The sequence below is a fragment of the Heteronotia binoei genome, chromosome 14, assembly GCF_032191835.1.
Source record: "Heteronotia binoei isolate CCM8104 ecotype False Entrance Well chromosome 14, APGP_CSIRO_Hbin_v1, whole genome shotgun sequence".
NCBI lineage: Eukaryota > Metazoa > Chordata > Lepidosauria > Squamata > Gekkonidae > Heteronotia > Heteronotia binoei.
In genome coordinates, this window is record NC_083236.1 from 3,202,547 (window position 1) to 3,227,436 (window position 24,890).

The 24,890-nt window shown below is 46.6% G+C and overlaps 1 protein-coding gene across 1 annotated transcript in view; it reads right to left on the reverse strand.

Annotated features, from left to right (window-relative positions):
• Positions 1-1,893: 1,893 nt before the first annotated feature.
• Positions 1,894-24,890, reverse strand: part of TERT (telomerase reverse transcriptase) — a 67,769-nt gene continuing 44,772 nt past the window's right edge. Inside the window, exons 9-15 of the mRNA XM_060253655.1 lie at positions 20,516-20,587; positions 17,073-17,267; positions 13,371-13,500; positions 12,629-12,690; positions 10,897-11,021; positions 6,001-6,138; positions 1,894-2,179 (exon numbers count right to left, since the gene is read on the reverse strand). Coding sequence (XP_060109638.1) covers positions 2,076-2,179; positions 6,001-6,138; positions 10,897-11,021; positions 12,629-12,690; positions 13,371-13,500; positions 17,073-17,267; positions 20,516-20,587 — 826 coding nt within the window. The 3' untranslated portion in view covers positions 1,894-2,075. The remainder of the gene's footprint in view (positions 2,180-6,000; positions 6,139-10,896; positions 11,022-12,628; positions 12,691-13,370; positions 13,501-17,072; positions 17,268-20,515; positions 20,588-24,890) is intronic.

The window sequence follows — 24,890 nt, forward strand, 5'->3', positions numbered from 1 at the left end:
GCCCTCTTGGGCCTCTGGGGCAAAGAGCAGGGCACGATGCCCTCACACTGAGCCTTGCCATTATGATGGAGCACACCCTGCACAACTGGAAAGCTTTTGAACCAAGGTACCACCTTTTGGTTTATTTTTTTTGCTTCCAGAAGGTAAAAAAACTGAAGAGATATGTCAGCTTTGTTGGCAACCTCAGCCTCACTTCAGCTCCCTAATTTCCATTCTGAGCTGATTAGCATTACTGAGGAGCTGGACATTGGTCGTGCTTTCCTCGCCCCTGCCTGCCCTCTTGTGCACTCAGCTTCAGGCTTCGATCTCCTTGGGAGTGTTATCATCCTCTGTAGTTACTGATTGATCAGCTTTCCTACCAGGATTTATTGCCTGGGTGAATCCAGTTATTTACTGACTCTGCCTTAATGGAGATGGATTTTGTTTTGCCATGAAAGACGGAGTCAAACAAAGAGGCTTCTAGGCAACAGAGACCATAAAAGTGATCTTTTTAAAAAGAGTCTGTTTGGCTTGGCATTGATTTGGACAAATGAGTTTAAAATATGTTCATTATGTTCATTGGCCATTGTGGAAAAGAGCAGAAGCTGGAAGGAGAACTGAGCAACTCTTTTTGAGGACCTGGTTACAACATTCTGGACCCAGTTCTGCCTGCGACGCCTCAACAGTCCACAGGAATAGTGACCGCTGCACTTGGCTCTTGCTTTCCACTTTCAGAGGATGAACTGGAAGCTGATTAGCTGGTGAGCAGCAAAGTTGGCCAATGGAAACAACAGGGCTCATTTATTCAACTCTTTACAAAGCAGAGAAAGGTAAATGATTGGCAGGAAGAGGCCCAGTGTTTTATCCACCCACAGGCAATGACGATAGTCATAAAGATATCTAGAAGCCAGATTTCTCATTTCACTACCAAGGAAATATTGCTTACCCATCTGGTCAAAACCCATCTTGTGATGTTTTCAGATTTTATTTTATTTGCAAGGAAAAAGGTATTGATTATGAGACTCTAGCACCTGTACAGGCTACCTGACTACAGTGACAGCAAACATTATGCTATTCTAGACTTAATTTGTTATAAAATTTCAGAACAACCCCCCAATCTCATATCCCTATACTGTATCCATTATAAAGGTTAAAAAAAAAAACCCCTAGTCCAAATCATGGAAATGAAAAACTCAAGCATCACAAGCATCTACCCCCGATCCACACAGGTTGCCCATTTCAAATGAAACCATTATTTTCATACCATTCCTAATTCCACATTTGTACTTGTATTTGCTCCCCCCCCCAAAGGCTTTTCCATTCTTCCTCAGACAGCTGATTTATTATCACCCCCTTGCAAGTAAATTGTGAAAACCCCAAGCCCTGTCACAGCAGGGTCTATAGGAAGGGACATAGCCAGCAATCTCTACTTTTAATGTTGTTTAGCAGAAAACTAACAAGCATGACTTTTTTTTTTACTAACTAACTAACCATTAACTACTAACTACACTAAGAAAAATAACAAACGGGCTATATACAACAAGAGATAAAGGTAATCCAATGACTACCTTACCAACCGGCGACACACGAAAGGGAATCCTCTCAGCGTGGCGGTCAGAAAGGAACTGGTGGGATCCCCGCGCTGGCGCCAGTGAGCATGCGCAATGGGATGCCTGCACATGCCCATTGGCGCTGAGCGTGGAAAAATCCCGGGCTTTTTAGGTACCGATTCGAGGATCGGCGCAGGCGCACTATCCCATGAGTGTGAAGCACGAAGAAGGTCACAGAAGTGTTTCCTTTCACAATTTATTTGCAAAAGCAAACCAAACCCCCAGGGAAACATAGTTCACAAGTAACACATTCCAGGACAATGAAGTTGTTTCCTCCTTTCACAGTCAAGACTAGCCTATCTCATCACATTTAATTTTTATTTTAAATATTTTTACAATATTACAATGGCTTAAAGTTTTAACTCTGAATGAATAGAGTGTTAAAACAATTATATTCTCATCTGTTCTGTAGACAAGGGCCTGTGTGGACATTTTGTCAAGCTGTAAAATGGAAGGTGACTCTCAAAACGGGAGACCGTTTACTAGTTAATCCAAGATGGCTCTAAAGTCTTCACATAGCCACAGTTCTGTCGCTTTCTGTAGCAGCTGCAGAGTAGCTTCTGGAATTTTCTGGAGCAACCACATTTTACCTATAAAGATGGTACAAGCAGTTAGCCAATGTTCAGACAAACAAGTATTGAGAACATACTTGCCAAGGGACTTGAGAGACAGCCAAGAGGGCAGAACAAACATTTCAGCCTCCTTTCAGGACAAGGACTTAGGGGCAAACTAGACAGGATGGGCAACCCCAAGTTCATCTGAGGGACTCGTGGCCATTTTAAGGAGTTCCCACCTGAGACAAATAATGCCCCCAATACTATTTTGAGTCAGAAGAAGAGCATGGACCCCCCAACACACTGCAGTAGTCCCAAGCAGAACTGGGCCTCCAAAGCAGTTTAAAGGAGTTCCTAAGTGGCAGCAGAATGTCTGTCTCATCTACATGGGCCCTAAATGCTTTCAAAATGGGGTAGAAAGCTGATCAGCCTCTTATTATTAAGGTTGTATACAGAATTCAGGAGCAAGAAGAGATTAAGTCAAAGTCTGTTCCTGATACTGATTTACACGTCTTTCCACAGAATTTCTCTTGATGCTCCAAATCACACTCAGTCCACCTCACTGACTGCCTTCTGGATGTGCATGGTTCTGAGGTAGAATCCTGACATTTAAACCAAGCACAGCTACAGGCTCAGATCCCTTTCTTCCAAGGAGTATTCCTATTTAGCAGAACAAACCAGTTCTAGGTAATAAAGGCAATGACATCTATTTCCACCTCCACCCACTCCAAGCTCTCAATTATAAATGGCCAGGCAGATGTGACCCAAGTGTGGCTTTAAAGGTATAGTAATAAATATGGAAAAATGTGAAGAAGTGGTCAACTTAAAACCTTGCAACGGAGGCAAAACGGAGTGTGTCTGCCTCCGCCTTCAACTGCTGCCTGGCTAAAAGGGGGTTGGAAATTATTTTCTCCAATTCCCTTTCATTGCTGCAGTGCCCTGTACTGTGCTCCAGAAAACGGCTTCCTGATGTTTAGAGCCAGGGCATGAAAATCAGCCCCTCCTGGTCCCCTTTTGTGGTCAGAATCCAGGTTCCCCTCCCAGCTCTGCCATGGAAGTTCACTGGGTGATCCTGGGCCAGCCACAACTCAAGGAAATAAGTTACATAAATTGATAAAATTAAATTTTACAAAAACATGGAGATCCTCAAAGAATTATTAGATTTTGGGCTGCTGAAATTCTATAGATAGAAACACATATGTGTAATGAAATTGGGGAGAACTGATACACTAACTGTAATTGTATGTGTATAATTTGAACTGTCTATTTGTTTATATACAAGTTTTATTCTTTTCTGTTTAGCCATATGTTTGACCGCTTTTCTCTGGTACTACTAAATAATTATTCAAAAAACCCTACACTATAACTCTAGAGTTACTGACCCTCTAACTCAGGGGTGTCAAACATGCTGCCCAGGGGCTGAATCAGGCCCTCAGAGGGCTCCTATCAGGTCCCCGTGCAACTGGATGTCATCTGCTTCCTTCTCCATCTCTCTTGCTTCTTTGTCCACCATAGTGTGCTTTGCCAGGCTTGCTCAATCGCACAGTAGCTACAGAGCAAAGCTGCTATTTTCTCCATTGACAGAGGCCCCTCTCTTGAGGATGAAGAGGAGGAATGGCTTGCTTTGACAGGCTCTCAATCACACAGCAGAACTACCGAGCCAAGCCTCTCTTCCTTCTATTGGTTGAAGCTCCTCCCCCTCCTCATCCTCTGGGGAAGGAAGGAAAGAGCCAGAGCCTTCTTTGCCTAGTTCCCTGGATCGCATGGGAGAGATACAAAGAAAGTACCTTTAAGACCAACAAGTGCTAATGTTTTATGCATGTTTTATTTTAAGCTTTTAAAAAATCTTTGTGTTTGTCTGTGTCCTTTATAAAGTTTATATGTCTGCTGCCGGGCGTTATGTTTTATGACACACGTGGCCCGGTCTGACAAGGTCTCATTTATGTCAGATGTGGCCCCCAGAACAAATGAGTTTGGCACCCCTGCTTCACTGTTTCACTTTCTCCACCATCCAAAACCAGTTTCTGCAGCCAGGGTGAAAAAAAATCAGTAATTATTTTGGAAAAAGAAATTAAATCAATTTTCAAAATAGAATGCTTTTTTTGGGAAAAATCTATCTAAAGATAGTTTTCTATTTAAGATACACTGTAGTCCAAAGGTTATTTATCATGAAATATGCATAAGTTTTTAATTATTTAGCGTGACGGTGTACATTCATGCAATGTTTAATTTTCTGGTAAATGAATTCCACTAATCCAGTCACAATTTCATGCTCTCCCAGAGGTTTCTGTAAGAAAAGTTTGGGCAGTTTTTCTATCAAGAAGATATCACAGATGCTTGGTTTTGCAGTTCTCAAAAACTGCAAATTTGTGTCTGCAGAGATCATGTCTCTTCTTCTCAGCAAAAATGTTATAAAATAAACATACAGAGTTAAGAGATCTCAGTCCTATTGGTCCTCTGCAGATCTTTGCACACAGAACCCACTCTAACTCTTAAGAGCTAAGTTTCAAGAAGTCCAATGAATGTAAGATTGACAGGGGTGGAACAGGTCTGGATGAAGAGGAGATGGTAAGAGCGAAGTGTGAAGAGGGAGGGGTAAGTAGTACAAATGACAAATTTTTGAGTAGAATACTCCGGAAATCTTGAGATCTTCATGAGTGCATCCTCATAGATGTTGCACCCCAGGCACCCCTCCCGGTGCAGCCGTCATCCCACTATCCCGGGCAGCTCCCCTCGGGTACTTTGTGGGTGTTCCCCGGAGGTCTCAGAAACAGGGGTGGGAGCCAGGCTACTTCACCACAGGCCCCCGTTCCCCTTCTGGCTGTGCGGCGGCTCCTGTCCCTCTCTCTCTGGAGGCAGCCTCAATAAGCACCCGCCAGCTTCCTCCCCGACCTCCTGCCTCACTCCCTTTTATCCTCCCATCCCAGTCCTTCCCCCCTCCTGGGTTCCACTCCTCCCTGGCTCCACCCCCCTTCAAAGCCCCGGACGCCCAGGAGAGGCGTGCCGGGGTTGGGCTGCCTGGGCGTGCCTCGGGCGTCCTGGGCCTCTGCAGCGTGATGGGGTGCGGTGTCTCTCGCCGCCGCCGCGGGTCAGGCGGCTCTCCTCCTCTTGGCCCGGCGCTGGGCTTGGCTTCTCCCTCCTGCTCCCTGATGTCTCGCTCAGAACCATGCTCGGGCCACTACCGGGGCTCCGTCGGCCCAGGTGAGCAGTGGGGCCGCCGCGGGGGCTTGGGGAGGTGTGGGAAGCTCTCGGGGTGGCAACGAGAGGGGGGGTTGGCTGGCGAGCGCAGGAGGGTCCCCCTCGCGCAGTCCTCGCCCGGGCCGGGTGGGACAATAGATGTTTAAGCAAATGAAAGAATACAGATGCTAACAGGGGTGTCAAACTCATTTGCTATGAGGGCCAGATTTGATACCAATGGGACTTTGTGGGGCGGGGCCATGTGTGTCATGAAGTGTAATGCCAGGTAGTGAAGATATAACCTTTATAAAGGATACAGGCAAACACAATTAAACACAACTTAAAATACAAACATGCTTAAAACTCTTGCGATATTTTGTTTGAAATGGAAAGGTGGGGGAACAGCAGGAATATAATTTTTAAAAATAAGACATCAAGAAAAATCACAAGGAACACAGCAGAAACTAAAAATATAAAATGCTCTGAGCCTGACTGGCAAGCTGAGGTGCAACAGACATTTTAAATATTTCAATAGTGCACTCCTCTAGGATCTGTAAGAGTCACAATATTAGATTTCCACACTACACATCAGATACCCTAGTTTTCTATGGGATCATGACAGCAGGAGGTGGGGGGAGAGTATACACAGAGGACTGAAGTTATAGTTCAGAGGAACTTACAATACTTGAGTGGCATTAGAAGACACTTGTAAATTACTCTGTGATTTGCCAGCTTGACACTGAAGGCATGATAGCAGAGCCACTGTACAGCTTCAAAAGAAAGTAGTGCCGATGGACTGGTTGCAGGGGGGAAAATGCCTATGGGAGAAAGAAACAGACATCAAAAAGGTGCACTTTGTTTTCTAAAGCCTGTTGGAATCTGGGAAGGGACCACAGGACAACTCCAAGACTGAGGCTGAAAGTGCAGCATCTCCACTTAAAAGGACTTCCAGGTGCACAGCTGCGGAAGGCAAGACTTCACCTGGGTCATTTCACAGTCGGGCATGGTAATTTCTTTTCCAGGTGGGCAGCCATGTTGGTTTGCAATAGAAGAGCAAGATTCAAGTCCAGGAGCACCTTGAAGACCAGGGGGTCCCAAACACGGTGCCCAAGGTCATCACACTGCCCACTGACACCATTTCTGCCTCCTGCCCAGTGTTTTTAGGAAGTGGGTGGGGGGCCAGCAAGGGCTTTCGCCTACAAGGCTTGACTATTGGAGACTTGATTGGCATATGTTTTCAAATGTTGCTCTGGCAGCAGCTGCCACCACAGCACAAGGGTCTTCACTGAATGACTGAAGTTAAGCTGTGGTAATCACATTGCGGCTGGCTCTGCCTCCTGTGGCAGCCATTTTGTTGAATTCCGAATGTGCCCACAGGCTCAAAAGGGTTAAACACTATCAAGATCTCCAGCCAAGTCACGGTGGGGAGAAAGGCAGAATATAAATGAAGGAAATAAAGTCTTATCCTTTAGATAGATTTGAAAGGAGATGAGAAAAGACATGGAATAAGTTAACAATCACACATACACATCATATATATGGCCTGGAAAGGGCCTCCTCTCTCAGTCTTTTACTGACAGAACCAAGTTTGGAATACTATGGATGCCTAGGAACAGGCACTGAGGGGAAAATGGAGGACCTGGAGGGATAGGCCAATCCCATGATTGGCCCATCCCTCCGGGCAGCGGTGGGATTCAAATAAATTAACAACAGGTTCTATGTCCTAATGACCATTTTAACTATACCAAAAGATATACCGAAAGGTAGTTTAATAATTCACGCATTAAATACCGCAATAAGAACAGTAAAAGAGGTAAAGACAACTAGATTATGTTTAAAGAAAGATTTATTGAAGATATTTCCATATTGGGAGTTCTGGCCCTCACATTTAAAGGGACGGCACACCTTTTCAATGCCTTCCTTTCATAGGAAATAATGAAGGATAAGGGCACCTTCTTTTGGGGCTCATAGAATTGGACCCCTTGGTCCAATCTTTTTGAAACTGGGAGGGTATTTTGGGGGAGAGGCACTACCGTCCTCCACTGTGAAGACTGCCCATTTATACTCACTCTCTGATTCCTATTACTCAGCCAGTTTTTGATCCACAAGAGGACCTTCCTTTTACTCCATGACTCTCAATCTTTCTAAGGAGCCTTTGATGAGGAACTTTATCAAAAGCTTTCTGGAAGTCAAGGTAAACAACATCTATTGGGTCCCCTTTGTCCATCCCCTCAAAGAACTGTAACAGGTTAGTGAGGCAAGATCTTCCCTTACAGAACCGATGCTGAGTCTTCCTCAATAACCCGTGTTCATCAATGTGCCTGCTCATTCTGTCCTTGATAATGGTTTCTAACAACTTTCCCAGTATTGATTGGCCTGTAATTTCCTGGAAATCCTCTGGAACCCTTTTTAAAGATGGGGGTGACATTTGCTACCTTCCAGTCCTCAGGAACAGAGGCAGATTTCAATGAAAGATTACAGATTTTTGTTAGAAGATCCACAAGTTCAACTTTGAGTTCTTTCAGAACTCTCGGATGTATGCCATCCGGACCCGGTGACTTATTAGTTTTTAATTTGTCTATCAGTTGTAGGACTTCCTCTTTTGTCACCTCAATCTGACTCAGGTCTTTCAACACTCCTTCCAATATTAGTGGTTCTGGGGCGGGCAAACACTTCTCATCTTCCACGGTGAAGACGGAGGCAAAAAATGCATTCAGCTTCTCAGCCATTTCCCCATCCTCCTTCAGTAATCCTTTTACCCCATGGTCATCCAAGGGCCCCACTGCTTCCCTGGCTGGTTTCCTACTTCTAATAGTCACCTAATTTGACTGCCATTTGCAAAAAAACCAAACAAGCCCGACGCCCCCACAAGCGTTTGCAGCCAACAGACCTTCGCCTACTCATCCTTCCAGGAATGAAAGTGGGCGGGGCTTCCTGACTCCGCGAGCGCGCACAAGCGAGCGGAGCCCTTCTTTGCCAAGGGGCATGCTGCGTCTGGTAGTCTTTCGAGCCTCCTGCCCGCTGTGCTACCGAGCGCAAGGACTACGAGTCCCAGAAGGCGCCGCGGTGGATAGCTTGAGCTGCTTTTTCCTCGGCGCCTGGGTTTTAATCACACGTGGGAGTGGTGAAGCTGGAAGGGGCTGGAGGGAGGGAGACGCAATTCCTGGCAGGGCGCACGTCTAACTTGTTCGCTTGGGCTTTTTTGCAGTCTGGTGGGGAAAAGAAACTGGTGAGTTTTAGGCACTTAGAGGGGAAAGTCCCCGTTGATCCGAGGGCGCCCGACCAACAAACGGTTCTATAGAACCGATAGCACATTAGGTAACGGTTCCATAGAACCTGTGCGAACCTGCTGAATCCCACCACTGCCTCCGGGTCCTCCATTTTCCCTCCGTGGCTGTTCCTAGGCATCCATAGTATTCCAAGCTTGGTTCTGTCAGTAAAAGGCTGAGAGAGGAGGCCCTTTCCAGGCCTTATTTTGGCCTTTGAGGGAGAATTCATTGGGGCTAGTCCTGACTAGGATTGCCAGCTCCAGGTTGGGAAATTCCTACAGATTTAGTGATGGGGTCTACAGAAGCCAGAATTTGGGGAGGGGAGAGGCCTCAGCTTAATATTATGCCATAGAGTCTATCCTCCAAAGCAGTTATTTTCTCCAGGGGGAGAGAGATCTGTGGTCTGGAGTTCAGTTGTGATTCCAGGAGATCTTCAGGCTCCACCTGGAGGTTAACTACCCTAGGCTTGGGAGCACCCTCTGGGTGACTTGATGCCACCTGACTGGCATCACTCAATTAGGCATGGCTGCTTGCTACTGTTCAGCAGCAGCCTCCCTATAACAGCCAGTGTGGCGTAGCAGCACTTTAGAGCAGGGTCTGCTAGACCCTGGTTCTTACTGTGGAAGCTGACTGGGTGGTTTTGGACCAGTCAAAGACTTTCAATTTAACCTACCTCACAGGGTTGTTGTGCAGATCAAAAGGGGGAGAGAATAATTATGTAAGCTGCTTTAGTCCCCACACAGGGTATGAGCTACAGGGAGGGAGGAGATGGAAAGCTGAAGTCAGAGAAACAGATAAAGGTAAACTGCTGGTTGGCTGGGAAGGAGATAGCGTTGCCAACTCCAGGTTGGGAAATGCCTGGAGATTTGAGGGGTGGAGTCTGGAGAGGATGGGGCTTGAGCAGGGGTGGAATCTCAGATAGGTACAATACCATAGACTCCATCCTCCAAACCAGCCATTTCCTCTTGGGTTACCACTGTTGCCAATCTCCAGGTGAGGGCTGGAGATCACTTCCTCTGGGTGGACTCTGTGTCATTATACCCTGCTGAGGTTGCTTCCCTCCTGCTTTCATCCACACTGTGGAGAAAAACTGCTCCTAGGCATTCATAGGAGAAGATATAGGAGATTGTAAGCCGCTCTGAATCTCTGATTCAGAGAGAAGGGCAGGGTATAAATCTGCAATTCTTCTTTTCATTTCCTAGGTAGAGGCTGCAGGGAGTGGGAGGAGATGGAAAGCTGAAGCTAGATCTCTTCACCTACAGAAAATGGCCACCTTGAGGTGCATAATCTATGGTATACCATAACACAACCAGGTCAGAGCAAAAAAAAAAATATCCAGAACATGCCACAAGCATACACTGATGCTAAATGCCACAAGACCAAATACTAAAGGAAAAGGTGATACCACCCTGCAGACTAAAGGAAAACTGAGCTTCAGCGTCTACATGACTGTTATAATGCTACGACACCACAGCAAATTGATGCTGAGTATCCGCCAGGATGCTTGCCCATAGCCTCTTTCTAGAGCCCATTGTATTTACTCTCACCAAGGGCCTTACTCCTAGTCTATTAATAAATATTGAAATAAAACAACCAACTCCTGGAAACCCTCAAAAACTGAACCAATTGTAATTTATGAGATGTGAAAATTGACCAAATTAATGCAACCGACACAATTAATTAGCATTAGAGAAAGATGTCAGGAAATTGGGGGAAATGATGTTAGTTTATTATAATAGTAATTTTGGAAGACTAGACAACACATACATGCTGCTTGTACCACGAATCCATGTCATTATTTATTTATTATTTATTATGTTAAGCGTTATATCCCATCCATTCTACAAAGACTCAAGGCAGTCAACAACATGTTGGGTTGGAAAAAATTGGATTAAAATTGTATGTATTAGGCTGCAATCCTGAACATGCCTGCTTCAGAGTATACACGCCCAGGATTACATTGCTAGTGAGGGAGCAGACTCTTCTGGAATAAATGGCCGCACTGGTGACTTAAGTGTGGGAAGGAGTTCAGCTGCCAATGTGCCATGTGCTGTGGTCAGACATAACGAGGCCATGTTCCCCAGAAAATCGATTACAATCACGGGTTATAATGCCACAGTCTGAGAATGTCCCCCAACAAGGTATGCACTGCAGATATGTCTAGAAGGTCCTTCTGGTGGAGGAGCAGTGTGGTCATATGGAATTCAATTATCAGCAGAATGGTGAGAAAGTCAGAAAAGTCCTTGCAGTCATCACCCCTCCCCGGAGGAATTTTAGATGATGTTTTCAAGACTTTCCCACACTTACCTGTATTTTTGGCTTTCAAAATAGAGAAACCACATGAAGCAGTATCAGCAATGATCCTCAAGAAGAAAGTGGAGTTATTTTTGATTTGTTGGTTAAAGGGAAGCTGGAGAACACATGAATGAAACCTGAAATTGGGAGAAAAAAAGAACAAAGTCTAATATTTTAAGAATGCAGTCTTAAAGAGCAGTTTTGTAGGCAAATCCTACAGGCAGTTAATTTAAGGCATCTACTTTGAATGTTGTGATGTCTCACTTCCACATTTACATAGCATCTTCTGCTGCATTCAGACACCATGTTAAGTCGATACCGTGCCTGTCTTTTTTGCAATGAAGAGCATAATGAAGGAATCCTGGTTTAAAATGGCTTCTGGATTATGCAGGTGCCTGGTTTAACTAGACTTAACAGTACAATCCTAAACAGCCTTTCATGTCCCTTGAAGCTAATGTGCTTAAAAGGATGCAACTCTGTTGAGGACTGCCCTGTGTAACCCACACCCTCCCTCCTAGCTGGAAGACGAAACCATCCAGTGTCTGCACAAGAAGGAAGGGGCACCTGAGCTTAACAACAAGCAGGGACTGGACACAAGGTTAGCGTAACATGTTTTCTGAATGCAGCCTCTGACCTGGACCCCACAGATCCATCCTACTAGTAGAATGGATTTGTAGAAGCCAACCTGTACCCATCTTTTGGGAACTTCCTTTTTCCCTTTCCACAAAACAAACAGCAACAAGAAGAACTCGCCTACTGACAGGTTCTGATCACATGATAAGCCAGCTCCATTTGGCCTTGACCAAAGTGTATGTTCTACAAGATAAGCGAATGTTTGCGGGGTGGTGAAGCACAGAGAATAACTCTTGGAGGAAGAGAAATGTGTTCACTTATAAAGTCATTAAAAGATTATCAGTTCTCCAGAAAGCAAAGATCCCCTAAAGGCAAAGTAGAAAGAATGCAGGTCGAAGTACTGACAGATTTTTTTTCAGATATGGCAATCTGGAGTAAAAACTGGTTAATGAATGACACGCTTGCAGTCTAGATTTGGAAAGGTGAGGAGGCAGCAGCCTTAAATGTTGGCTCTGTTTGTGTATGTCTGTGCCGTCAAGTCGCAACTGACTTATGGGGACCCCAGCAAGGGGGTTTGGGGCAAGGAAGAAGCGCAAGTGGTTTGCCACGGCCTTCCTCTGCTGAGCTGCCCCTGGTCCTCTCCTCTTGCCTTCCAAGATCTGATGAGATCGAGATACACCACACTCTGGAAAGGACTGGCTCTAAGCACCCTGAATTTAACCAGACGCTTCAGCACCAGATCTAGGGTGGGAATGCTGCAGAGACCCACTTCTGTTTAAAATTTTCTCTGAATGCAGATAAGCCTTTAGCCCCACATTTTGTTCCTTCTTGTTCAACTACATGAGTGTTGCCCGGAAGTCACTACAAGCTGTGTTTGGATCAAGCCTGGATTAAAAGGCCATCAGGGTGAGCATCGATTAGGTCGATTCTTAGCACTTTCCCCTCACATCCTTGTAAAAGGCTAAGTTTAGGGCCCAAACCTCGAGATGTCTCGAACACTGCAGTTTAAAAACCACTGGTCAGCTGCTTTAAGAAAGTGCACCTTTCATAGGTCATCACCACACCTCAAGGTGGCAATGCTGGAAATGGGGAATATCCTAAGTCTGCTGATCCACAGTGCCTCCTAGTGGCACTTTGTAGTACTGAAGCTTTGGAAGTCACTGAGCTGTACCTGTAGGCTTGCAGCAGAAAAATCTTGTAAATGTTGATACAGACTGTCCTAAGACTGTTGATCTAAGATGAAAGAAGAAAAATAAAGTTCACATATTATTCTGAAAATTTTATCCAACTAAAATACATACAGGCAAAAACCTCAATCTCACTAAAGAGCTGTGAAGGGGGAGTGCCCATCTGTACAAAGATTCAAAACTTTAGTCTTTATCACCATGCTGACAGGTTACTTTCTATCTGGGCTCCTCAACTTTTGTGACCCTGCAGGCGCCTTTGGAGTTTTGAGAGGCGCTGGTGAGAGCTGCCCCGCATGGCTGCCATGAGGCATTTGCAGCAGACACCAAAGAAGAATACAAAGGAGCAGGTGAAGGAAAGAAGGGAGAAAGAGCAGGAGGGACATGAAGAAGGAAGGAAAGGCTCAGGGGGGACATGGATGGATGTTTACCCGCCCTCCTGATCTTCCAGCGGTTGCTGCTGCTGCTGCTGCTACTGCAGCCCCTGGAAAACCTTTCCTTGAAAGGAGGGCAAGCAACAGGAAGCCCTGACTTACAAAGGCCCCACCCCCTCCCTTTCTGGAAAGCTCGCTGGGCGCCGGGGGAAGAAATGCTGGCGGATGCTAGGTCTCCCATGGGCACCATGTTGAGGGACCTGGCTTTCCATACAAAGATCTGGTTTCACGCTCGAAATGCTTTGCCTGCTACGTTTTTCTCCAGACTCACAGAAGGTACTTTGGGTGCACTTACCTGTAAGTCTAAAAATAAGCGGTGGCACTGCAGCTGCAGGACCACAAAGAGTTTGCTTCTCATGTGCACTCCAGCTGTGCTGCTGCTGCTGCTGAAGGAGAGGCTGGCCCTGACAGATGTGCAGGCGTACCTGCAGGAGGAAAGAGGAACCACAAAACCGAACTTGACTATTTGGGTTTCAGGGTATCCGGGCAGGGATTGGCTATGGACCCAAGTAAGGTTCAAGCGGTATTAGATTGGGCTTCCCCGAGAACACGTAAACAGCTCCAATCGTTCCTTGGGTTTGCAAATTTTTACCGTACCTTCATACCGGGGTTTGCCCAAATAATGTTGCCCCTCACTGAGTTACTGAAAACAAAGGGGAAAGGTTCAGACGCCAAAAAAATGGGAGTGAAGCTAAATTGAACGCCGAAATGCCAGGAAGCGTTCAATAAGCTCAAAAGGCTGATCACAAGCGAGCCAGTCTTAAGCCACCCCAATGAATTAAAGCCTTTCATTGTGCAATGTGACGCTTCCGACGTCGCTGTCGGAGCCATCCTCATGCAAAGGGATGAGGAGGGGAGGCTGAAACCATGTGCCTATATTTCTAAGAATTTTTCCTAGGAGCAGAGAAATTGGTTGGTGTGGGATAAAGAGGCTTTTGCCGTGACCTATGCTTTAAAAACATGGAGGTCCTGGCTGAAAGGTGCCAAACTGCCCTTTGAAATTTGGACAGATCACAAAAATTTGGAGGTGCTCACCAGCCACCGCAAACTCACTGAAAAGCAAATTAGGTGGGTGGAGTTTTTCTCTAAATTCGATTTCGATTCGACATCCCGGGGACAAAAAAATTCTTGGCAGATGCCCTTTCGAGCCTCCCGAAGCACAAATAGCCAGAAAGATTTCCCCCTCTCAAGTAGCTGCCATGGTAACCACACGGTCCAAAGCAAGGCAGAATCTGCAGACGGAGAAGTGTGTGTGTGTGGGGGGAACAACTAGCCACCGAGATCGAAAAGGAAGGGGAAGACCGCCCAGGTGAAGTACAAAAGGGAGAGGATGGGTTCTGGTATAAAGATGGCAAACTCTACGTCCCTAAGAGCCTCCGCTCAGAGGTCCTACAATTTTGCCATTCCAACAAGTTGGCCGGGCATTTTGGGTATGTGAAGACACTGCATCTAATTAACAGACAATTCTGGTGGCCATCTATGAAAAAGGACGTTTCTGAGTTCGTGGCTTCCTGCCCCATTTGTTTAATGGCTAAGAGAAGAGGGGGAAAGCCCCCTGGGTTGTTGAAGCCTCTAGAAACAGCCACACGTCCTTGGTCTGTAGCGTCAATGGATTTTATAGTCAAACTACCAGTCTCACAAGGGAAGACCGTAATTCTGGTAGTAGTGGACACCTTTTCCAAACAGGCACATTTCATTCCTTGTGCACAATTGCCATCCGCTAAGAGGCTAGCTTCCCCCCCCCCCCATATTGTGAAACTTCACTCATTCCCAGATAAGATCATTAGTGACAGAGGCCCACAGTTCGTTGCCAACTTCTGGCAGGAGTACTGCAAACTGATGGGTATAGAACAGGGGTTGAGCTCAGTGTACCATCCACAGACGGACGGACAAACGGACGGACAAACGAACAACAAACTTGACTTGTCATTGAAACCGCATGCTTGACAGATGGAAGAACTTCAGCAGTCCACTCCAATCTCATTTCAGCGTAAAGCATTTCCTGCACTCAACCAAATTTTCCTCTCAGCAGAGTACAATTTCCAAGTGTGGCCGTCTGCTAGATGAAAGAGTACTGACAGTCAGAAACTGCATCAGACAAACTCTATGCAATCCAAAGTCCTTTGCTGGGTGAAAAGTAGCAAGCTTGCGTCCTATTTAGAATATCAGTGATGCACCCCTTATTTAAAAAAAATGCAGTGCTGATATATTTAGTAAGAAAATAAAAATCAGCTGTCACCTTCAAGGAAATCTAATCACACTGTCAATACCAGGCTGTGTCTTGCTGATGGAAACCAGGTGGTCCTGTCTGATCCCCCTCCTCAGAAAAGCTCTCTGTTCTGTAATGGTTTTGGTTAGTCAGGGTCTCCTGACACACAGCAGTGCCTTGGGAGACGGGGGGCACAGGGGCTGGTGGGAGAAGGCGGGGAAGAGCTAATCACAGAATCATGGAGTTGAAAGGGACATCTAGTCCAACCCCCATCCCCCCTAGAAAAATATCCATATGACACAACTGATGTAATCTCATTAGGATGTTTCTGGCAGTATATATTAATTAGGACTCTCGGCACTTAAATGATATCATTAGAATATGGAGTGTCACAGGCGGCGATCCTCTCTCCAATGTTGTTCTCTACATGCATCTCCTTGCCCAGCTGGTCCGGGGGTTAGGGCGGGGTTGCCATCAGTATGCTGATGACACCCAGCTTTATCTGTTGATGGATGGAGAGCCAGACTCTGCCCCAGATATTCTGGACAGGGCACTAGAGGCTGTGGCTGGGTGGTTCCAGCAGGACCATCTGAGATTAAATCCAACAAAGATGGAGGTCCTGTGTCTGAGCCAGGGAGGTCTGGGCTTGGGAATCCAGCTCCCGACACTTGGCGGGGTTCCACTGATCCCAATACCAAGGGTGAGGAGCCTTGTTTTATTTTATATCTTTATTTTTGTTAACTTGTATTCTGCTCTTTCCTGCGAATGGGCTCAGGGCCGATCACAACACTTCCATGGAGGCCTTTGGCTATTCAGGCAACTGTTTCCCTGTCTTACCTCCCAGGACTTAGCTACAGTGATCCATTCAATGGTCACTTCCGGGCTAGATTACTGTAACTTAGTCTACATGGGGCTTCCCTTGAACCTGATCTGGAAGCTGCAACTAGTGCAGAATGTGGAGGTGCGCTTGCTGATGGCAATGTCCATGAGGGCACACATTCAGCTGAAGTCCCAATTGCACAGGCTGCCAGCAAAGTACTGGATCTGGTTCAAGGTTATGGTACTGATGCTTAAAGCCCTATGCAGCCTGAGACCTGCATACCTTTGGGACCGCCTCTCCCCATATGTGCCCCAGAGAGCCTTGTGCTCTACTGGTAGTGCCTGGCCTGAAAGATGTCTGCTTAGCCTCAACCAGGGCCAGGACACATGGTGGGAAATGCTCCCTCCCACCATCCCACAGGGCCTGTGAAAAGGAGCTCTTCTGCCAGGCAGGGGGAGGTTCAACCGACCTCAGCCTCCCCTGCCCTGAGAATCACTGCTGGAGGAGACACTAAGGACTGCCTTGCACTTTCCATCTTGCTCTCATCATTTGTTGTTCACTGTTTGCTTGTTTACTGCTTAACTAATTTCCCTACATGGCACTGCTGTTTGTTTATATCCCCTCCCTGTAAGCTGCCCAGAGCCCATCTTGGGAGAGGGAGGGATATAAATGCAATAAATAAATAAATAAATAGTTAACCAATCAACTATCCATTAATTAGCCTATTACCAAAACCTTAATGTGGGTGTCTTTTTGGGTGTCCAATTCTTTACCACTGAATAAAACCAGAGCTACCCAATTACTGTAGATAACTTACATTTAATATTTCCTTTTCAACTCCCTATCTTGCCAGACTCAAAATAGGTCTCAGAAAAGCGTTTGTTCCTTATTGACAGCTTGATTGAATGGAAATCTGAAGTGTGTCCCAGAAATGATGTTAAGTAAAGCCACGGACTGTTCCTACTTGCCTGGAGTAATCACAGTAGACTTCAAGGGTCTGAGTATCAATTAACAAGCCACACCACGGGAACATAGTGTGAGCTGGGAACTGCTTGAACGCTGAGCAGCCTGGGATGTCGACAGCCTCATCCAGAGGAAAATTCATCATTGTCTTAGCTGGATTTATTGAAAAGCCGTACTCAGGAATGCCCCTGGCCAGTGTCCTGGATTTAAGGAACACAAGGGTAGAAACAGTATTAACACAGGCACAGGATGTGTTTTCCTCTGATGTGATGATCATATGAAGAACCTGATCTCCCCCTTCCCCCCAAAGCTTATTTCCTAGACGACACATCAGCACTTGATCTATTCCAGTCTGGCTTCCACCTTGGCCACAGGATGGAGACAGCTTTGGTTGCCCTCACAGATTAACTTCACAGACAGCTGGATTAAAGCAGGTTGGTGCTACTGCTGGACCTCACAGCAACATGGTCAACCATGATCTTTTGGCCTACTGCCTTGCCAAGAAAGGATTTTTGCAGGACTGTCCTGACGTGGCTCTCCTGATTTCTCCAAGATGGGAGACAGAGGGGGCGGTGGGAGAGAGGGTATGATATGTGTCGTGCCTCAGGGAGCCATCCTCTCCCCAGTGCTATTTAACACCTCTATGCGCTCCCTTGGCCAGCTGGCATGGGGCTTCAGGCTGAGTTGCCATCAATATGCTGATGACACCCAGCTATATCTAGTGTTGGGCAGCTGGTCAGGTACTCTCCCAGCTAATCTGGCTGAAGGACTGGAGGTTGTGGTGGGATGGCTGAAGCAGAGCTGGCTGCAACTGAATCTTTCTAAGAGGGAGGTTCTGTGGCTCGTTTGGGGGAATGTCAGGGTGGGGCCTGAACTCCCAGCGCTGGACGGTATGCCCTGGAAGCTGGTACCTACCTACTGCCTGGAGCTTGGGGGTGGTCCTGGATGCCTCGCTGACAGCGGAGGCCCAGGCTCCCAGTGTTGCCAGGCTGAAGCTTTACCAGCTACTCCAACTGGCTCATTCCCTGGCCCCTGTGATCCATGCCAAAGTCACCTTCTGGGTGGATTATTGTAACTCTCTGTATGCAGGCCTGCCCTTGAGACTGCTCGGAAGCTCCAACTGGTGCAGAATTCTGCGGCCTGGGTGGTTACAGGGACTCTGTGCACAGTTCACATTGCTCCTGTCTTGCGGGAGCTGCACTGGCTTCCAGTGGAGTACCAGATCAGATGAAAGGTGCTGGTATTAACTTTAATGCTCTTAATGGCCAGAGACCCACATACCTTTGGGACTGTCTCTCCTGGTGTACCCCCCAAGAGGGTCTTGTGCTCTAGTGATCAACATCTGCTGGTGGTCCCAGGCCCAAGAGAAATCTGGCTGTTCTCAACTTGGGCCAGGGCATTCTCCACCCTGGCCCCAATCTGGTGGAACTCTCTGCCAATTTCCATCCAAGCCCTGCAGGAATTATTACCGTTCTGCAGGGCCATCAAAGGTAGAGATCGGTTTACATCTGGCACTCCAACTTCTGTTCTCACTCCCCTGCGAGATACTAGCACCATGCAGATTCAACACAACCTTGTTTTAGGGGAACTGAAATGTTCTTAACATAAGAACAGAAGAGAAGCCATGTTGGATCAGGCCAATGGCCCATCCAGTCCAAAACTCTGTGACACATAAGAACATAAGAGAAGCCCTGTTGGATCAGGCCAATGGCCCATCCAGTCCAACACTCTGTGACACATAAGAACATAAGAGAAGCCATGTTGGATCAGGCCAATGGCCCATCCAGTCCAACACTCTGTGTCACATAAGAACATAAGAGAAGCCATGTTGGATCAGGCCAATGGCCCATCCAGTCCAACACTCTGTGCCACATAAGAACATAAGAGAAGCCATGCTGGATCAGGCCAATGGCCCCTCCAGTCCAACACTCTGTGACACATAAGAACATAAGAGAAGCCCTGTTGGATCAGGCCAATGGCCCATCCAGTCCAACACTCTGTGACACATAAGAACATAAGAGAAGCCCTGTTGGATCAGGCCAATGGCCCATCCAGTCCAACACTCTGTGTCACATAAGAACATAAGAGAAGCCATGTTGGATCAGGCCAATGGCCCATCCAGTCCAACACTCTGTGTCACATAAGAACATAAGAGAAGCCCTGCTGGATCAGGCCAATGGCCCATCCAGTCCAACACTCTGTGACACATAAGAACATAAGAGAAGCCATGTTGGATCAGGCCAATGGCCCATCCAGTCCAACACTCTGTGTCACATAAGAACATAAGAGAAGCCATGTTGGATCAGGCCAATGGCCCCTCCAGTCCAACACTCTGTGTCACATAAGAACATAAGAGAAGCCATGTTGGATCAGGCCAATGGCCCCTCCAGTCCAACACTCTGTGACACATAAGAACATAAGAGAAGCCCTGTTGGATCAGGCCAATGGCCCATCCAGTCCAACACTCTGTGACACATAAGAACATAAGAGAAGCCCTGTTGGATCAGGCCAATGGCCCATCCAGTCCAACACTCTGTGTCACATAAGAACATAAGAGAAGCCATGTTGGATCAGGCCAATGGCCCATCCAGTCCAACACTCTGTGTCACATAAGAACATAAGAGAAGCCCTGCTGGATCAGGCCAATGGCCCATCCAGTCCAACACTCTGTGACACATAAGAACATAAGAGAAGCCATGTTGGATCAGGCCAATGGCCCATCCAGTCCAACACTCTGTGACACATAAGAACATAAGAGAAGCCATGTTGGATCAGGCCAATGGCCCATCCAGTCCAACACTCTGTGTCACATAAGAACATAAGAGAAGCCATGTTGGATCAGGCCAATGGCCCATCCAGTCCAACACTCTGTGTCACATAAGAACATAAGAGAAGCCATGTTGGATCAGGCCAATGGCCCCTCCAGTCCAACACTCTGTGACACATAAGAACATAAGAGAAGCCATGTTGGATCAGGCCAATGGCCCATCCAGTCCAACACTCTGTGTCACATAAGAACATAAGAGAAGTCATGTTGGATCAGGCCAATGGCCCATCCAGTCCAACACTCTGTGTCACATAAGAACATAAGAGAAGCCCTGTTGGATCAGGCCAATGGCCCATCCAGTCCAACGCTCTGTGTCACATAAGAACATAAGAGAAGCCCTGTTGGATCAGGCCAATGGCCCAACCAGTCCAGCACTCTGTGTCACATAAGAACATAAGCCATGTTGGATCAGACCAATCGCCTATCCAGTCCAACACTCTGTGCCACATAAGAACATAAGAGAAGCCATGTTGGATCAGACCAATTGGCCATCCAGTCCAACACTCTGTGTCACACAATTAATCTTTAGAAATAAAAAAAAATCTCCACAAAAAATAAAGCACTAAAATCTGATATAAACCCATCCTTGAATCAGTCATCCATTTAATCCACAGGACGTACCTCAAAAAAGTTTTGGCTGCTTCTAAATGTGGTGTCACAAGCAAAAAGTCATCCGTTAGACGCATCAGCACTCTGGAATGCAAAAATTTATAAACTTTCTTTGAGAACACTTTTATTTTTTCATTAGTACAAAGTTCATAAAATTTCTACCTTTCCATTTTTCTCTCTTGCTAAAATGAAAGTATGAAGCAGTACATCCATTCTATGCATGTGAAAGTACTCCAACTGGGTTGGATCCCGTAGGGCTGTTCTGCTAGTGAAGGTGCTTATATTTGCTAGAAAGAGCCTTCTGTCAGACAACGGAACTTCAAAAATTAACCAGACTCCATTTGTTACAATGTTAAGGCTTCATTTGATAGTTCATAGTTTCTGAGCGCAGCAAGATTGGAACTGATACTTTTCCCTAGGTGCATAGATACTTTAAACACTTGTACATCAAAGGCTTCTAAGCAAATCTACGTTCCCACTATGAAGTGATACATTCCACACGGTTGCTTTCTCTTATCTCTTTGTGGTTCCCATTCTCACAGGGATGGCCAAGCCGGCATTCCCAGAGGCACCTTATCTTCAAAGGGATTTTGCCTTTGTTAATATCAGGGACAGGAATTCACACCAGGGTTAGTAGCAACTATGCTTCTACTTTGATATGCAAGGTTTCTCCTTGAGGTTAATAACATGGGTTAGAAAATGGAGTCAGTTAAGCTAAGCAGTTCATCACAGTTTAAACCAAGCATCATATTATATCATGGTAACTTTTCAGTGTCTGACATACTGCCCCCCCTAAGCTCTTGCTAGGGGTTTGTCTGGGTGCAGTAGGTAAAACTTCTTGAGAAGGGGGCCCGCAGGTCTGATGACTTGACCCATTCGTCGCAGCCTGGGGGGAAGTATTTCCAGCGGACTAGATAGTACAGTATCCCCCTTTTTACTTTAGAGTCCAGCACCTCCTGCACCTCATGGTGACTCTGACCCTTCACTTGAATAGATGTGGGCTCTGGAGGGCGGGGGTGCCATGACGTAATTCCAGGGTCTTTCCGAAGCAGACTGCAATGGAAAACAGGGTGAATTTTACTAAACATTTTAGGAAGTTCCAACTCTACAGTTACTTTATTTATCACCCGTTTTATTTTGAACGGTCCCAGGAACTTGTACGCCAATTTTCTATACGTTTGTGGCAAAGGTAGGTTTTTAGTGGACAGGAACACGCTCTCCCCCACTTTGAAGTCCCACTCCGGGGAGTGTTTTTTTAATCAAAATAAGTTTTGTAGTCTTTCTTGGCCATTTCCAAATTTTCCTTTTCTTATGCCTTCCCACCATTGCTGGCAGGAGATAGGTGGCGCTGTTCCCTCGGAACTAGGTAGTAAGGGGAAAGGCTTTCCTTCGTAGCCATTCACTATTTGAAAGGGTGAGGCTTTGGTGGAGCTGTGCAAGCTGCTATTGTACCTGTATTCTGCAAACGGGAGCAGCTCCACCCAGTTAGACTGTTGGTAGTTTACATAGCACCTTAAGTACTGTTCGAGAAGACTTTACACGTTCTGTCTGTCCGTCTGTCTGGGGGTGGTAGGCGGAACTTAGTCCCTGTTCTACGCCTGCCATTTTGCAAAATTCCCGCCAGAAGTTGGCAACGAACTGCGGCCCGCGGTCGCTAATGACCTTGTCTGGGAATGAGTGTAGTCTAACAACGTGCTGGAAAAACAAATAAGCCAGCCTCTTGGCAGTGGGGAGCTGTTTGCAAGGAATGAAATGCGCCTGTTTTGAAAAAGTGTCCACCACCACCAAAATCACCGTTTTCCCTTGTGAAGCCGGGAGCTCCACTATGAAGTCCACTGAGACCACTGACCATGGTCTGGTGGCTTTACTAGGCTTTACACCGATTTACTAGGTGTAATGTCTTTACATAGCCAAAGTGACCCGCCAATTTGCTACAGTGGCAGTGCTGCAGTACTTCCGACTGGAGGGTTTTGGGCACATATAGTTTCCCCTCATAGTACCAGAAACCCCCTTCTCCTTTAACGATTCCTTCCGGCCTCCCCTCTCCCTCCTCTTCAGTCTCTGACACCTTCCCCTAATGCTTGAAAGAGTCCTGCATTAGCAGAAAGCTCCTTCCACCAGAGGAAAAGTGTCCCCAATAGTGGAATGCATTTGCAGAATCCAACCCATTGTCAGAATCTTGATTATCAAAATAGAATTTGGCTTAAATTGTCATGAGCTCACTTTAAATCAAATTCACACTTTTTAAAATTAGCAGTTATATGTTTTTGATTACTTAGACAATTTGGATCAATGGGCCTGCCGCATTCCATTTTGTTTTAGGATTATGTGATAAATTGAACTGTCCAAAAATTTAGCAAAACAGTGTGTGAATAACAGATAGGGGATTCTCTGGTATTTGGGCAAAAACTCCATGGTAGAAGCTATTTTTACTGTAGAGTTTTTGCCAAAATATCAGATTGCCCCGGTTATGATGACATATCTTCCAGTGCATGCTGAAAGTGACATTGCCATGGAGCCAGTGACAATGCTGAGACAATGGTTGAGGCCTCCCCTGCTGCCAGGAAGTACCCTTGCTGGCCAGGTGGCCGGGAGGGGGCAGCAGGGCCCAGGAGATCCTCTATCCCCAGCAGAGGGGTGGCAATTCCAGGGCTTTTTCTTTAGCAGGAACTCCTGTGCCTATTAAGGCACACCCTCTTATGTGGCTAATCCTCCCAGAGCTTTCAGGGCTCTTCGTACAGGGCCTACTGTAAGCTCCACGAGGATTGGCTACATCAGGGGTGTGTGGCCTAATATGCAAAGGACTTCCCGCCACCAAAAAAGCCCTGGGCAATTTTAATAACAGAGCATTTCATTTTTTCAGAAAGAATCAAGCTTGTGTTTCCCTGCTGCCCACTGGTAACAAGACAGGGTCTCGTCTCTCTCCATGTAAAAGCCAAGCCATGCTTCCGATGACTCACTTTTCACACCCACACACAGGGCTGGAGAGAGAGCTGTTGGGGGTCCCACTTTCTCCCCTCAGGGATCCCACTTGCCTCAGTCACAGCGGCAGCACTAGTCACCCCAGGCAGGCCCAGCACTGGCACTGCTGCCCCCACTGCCCGCTGCAGGTTTTGCAGAAGGTAAATGGCGGGGGGGGAGATGTTGGTGCACATGTCGTTGTTGCTTCCAAACAGATAAAAAGAGCAAATGAAAGGCTGATATAAAGCCCAGACTCTGCCAAATAACCATTTGCAAAACAAAGAAACAAAAGGAATAAGATCAAGCCTGTTTCAACCAGAGCCAAAAACAAATAAACAACAACCCCACCCCCACCCCCAAATGCTGACAATGGTTAGCCAGGAGGGAGCCCACTCAAAGTTGCTTACAAGATCCCAGCCATCACAAACACAAAAAATGTAATTCTTCAGTGGATGGTCAGGCTCCCAGTTAGGTAAAATGAAACAGCCACAAACAGCCAAATAACAGATTCAGAAGGGGTGGGGGGTGGGATCTGCTGACCACATTTTCAACCGACCCTTCTAAGGCTGATCTGCTGGGTTCTCCTGCCAGTCTGCCTTCACGACAACCCTCTGAGGTAGAGCAGGTTGACAGGACTGGGCATGAATTCTGCTGTGGGGATTGCGAAGGGTCAAGCAGCTGAAGGTTCCAGGTTTAATCCCCAACATCTCCATTTAAGGGACCACGTAGACCTCTGCCTGAGTCCCTCGAGACCAACGGCCACTCTGAGCAAACAATACTAACCTTGACGAACCAAAAGACCGGATTCATTTGTTCACATGGCCCCGGCTCTCTTAGGAAAGAAACACTTTGCTCCCCTTTAAAAGAAGCTTGACATTTGTGGCTGCAGGGGAGGAGCTTTCGTGAGCCACTGATCACGTCTCCTTAGCTGAAGAAGCGAGCAAAGACTGAAGAAAGGTCCAAGTGGGCAGCCGTGTTGGTCAGAAGTAGTAGAACAAAATAGGACTCATCTGCACCTTCAAGACCAACGTAGTTTTATTCAGAAAAACAGGTTGCTTACCTGTAACTGATGATCTTCGAGTGGTCATCTGTGCGTCACACACATGGGTCTTGCTGCTGGCAACGAATCCATACCTCGGAGTCTCCAATAGCTCGCCTAGAGCATTTTTGGTGTGCTCTCCCATTCGCCCTGGGGAGTAGGCATCGACTGCGCATGCCTGGAGTGAGCAGGAGGCACCCCTCCCACTCAGTTTCTTCCAGCCGCTACTGACAGTCTATGTAAGAAAAACCCAGAGCAGAAAAAGCCAGCAGAGGGGAAGGCTGGGTGGGCGTGTGACTGCACAGGCGAAAGTCAGAAAAGGAAGGTGGGTGCTGGCAAGAAAAATATATTTTTTTATACTTACAATTTATGCATGCACTCACCTGG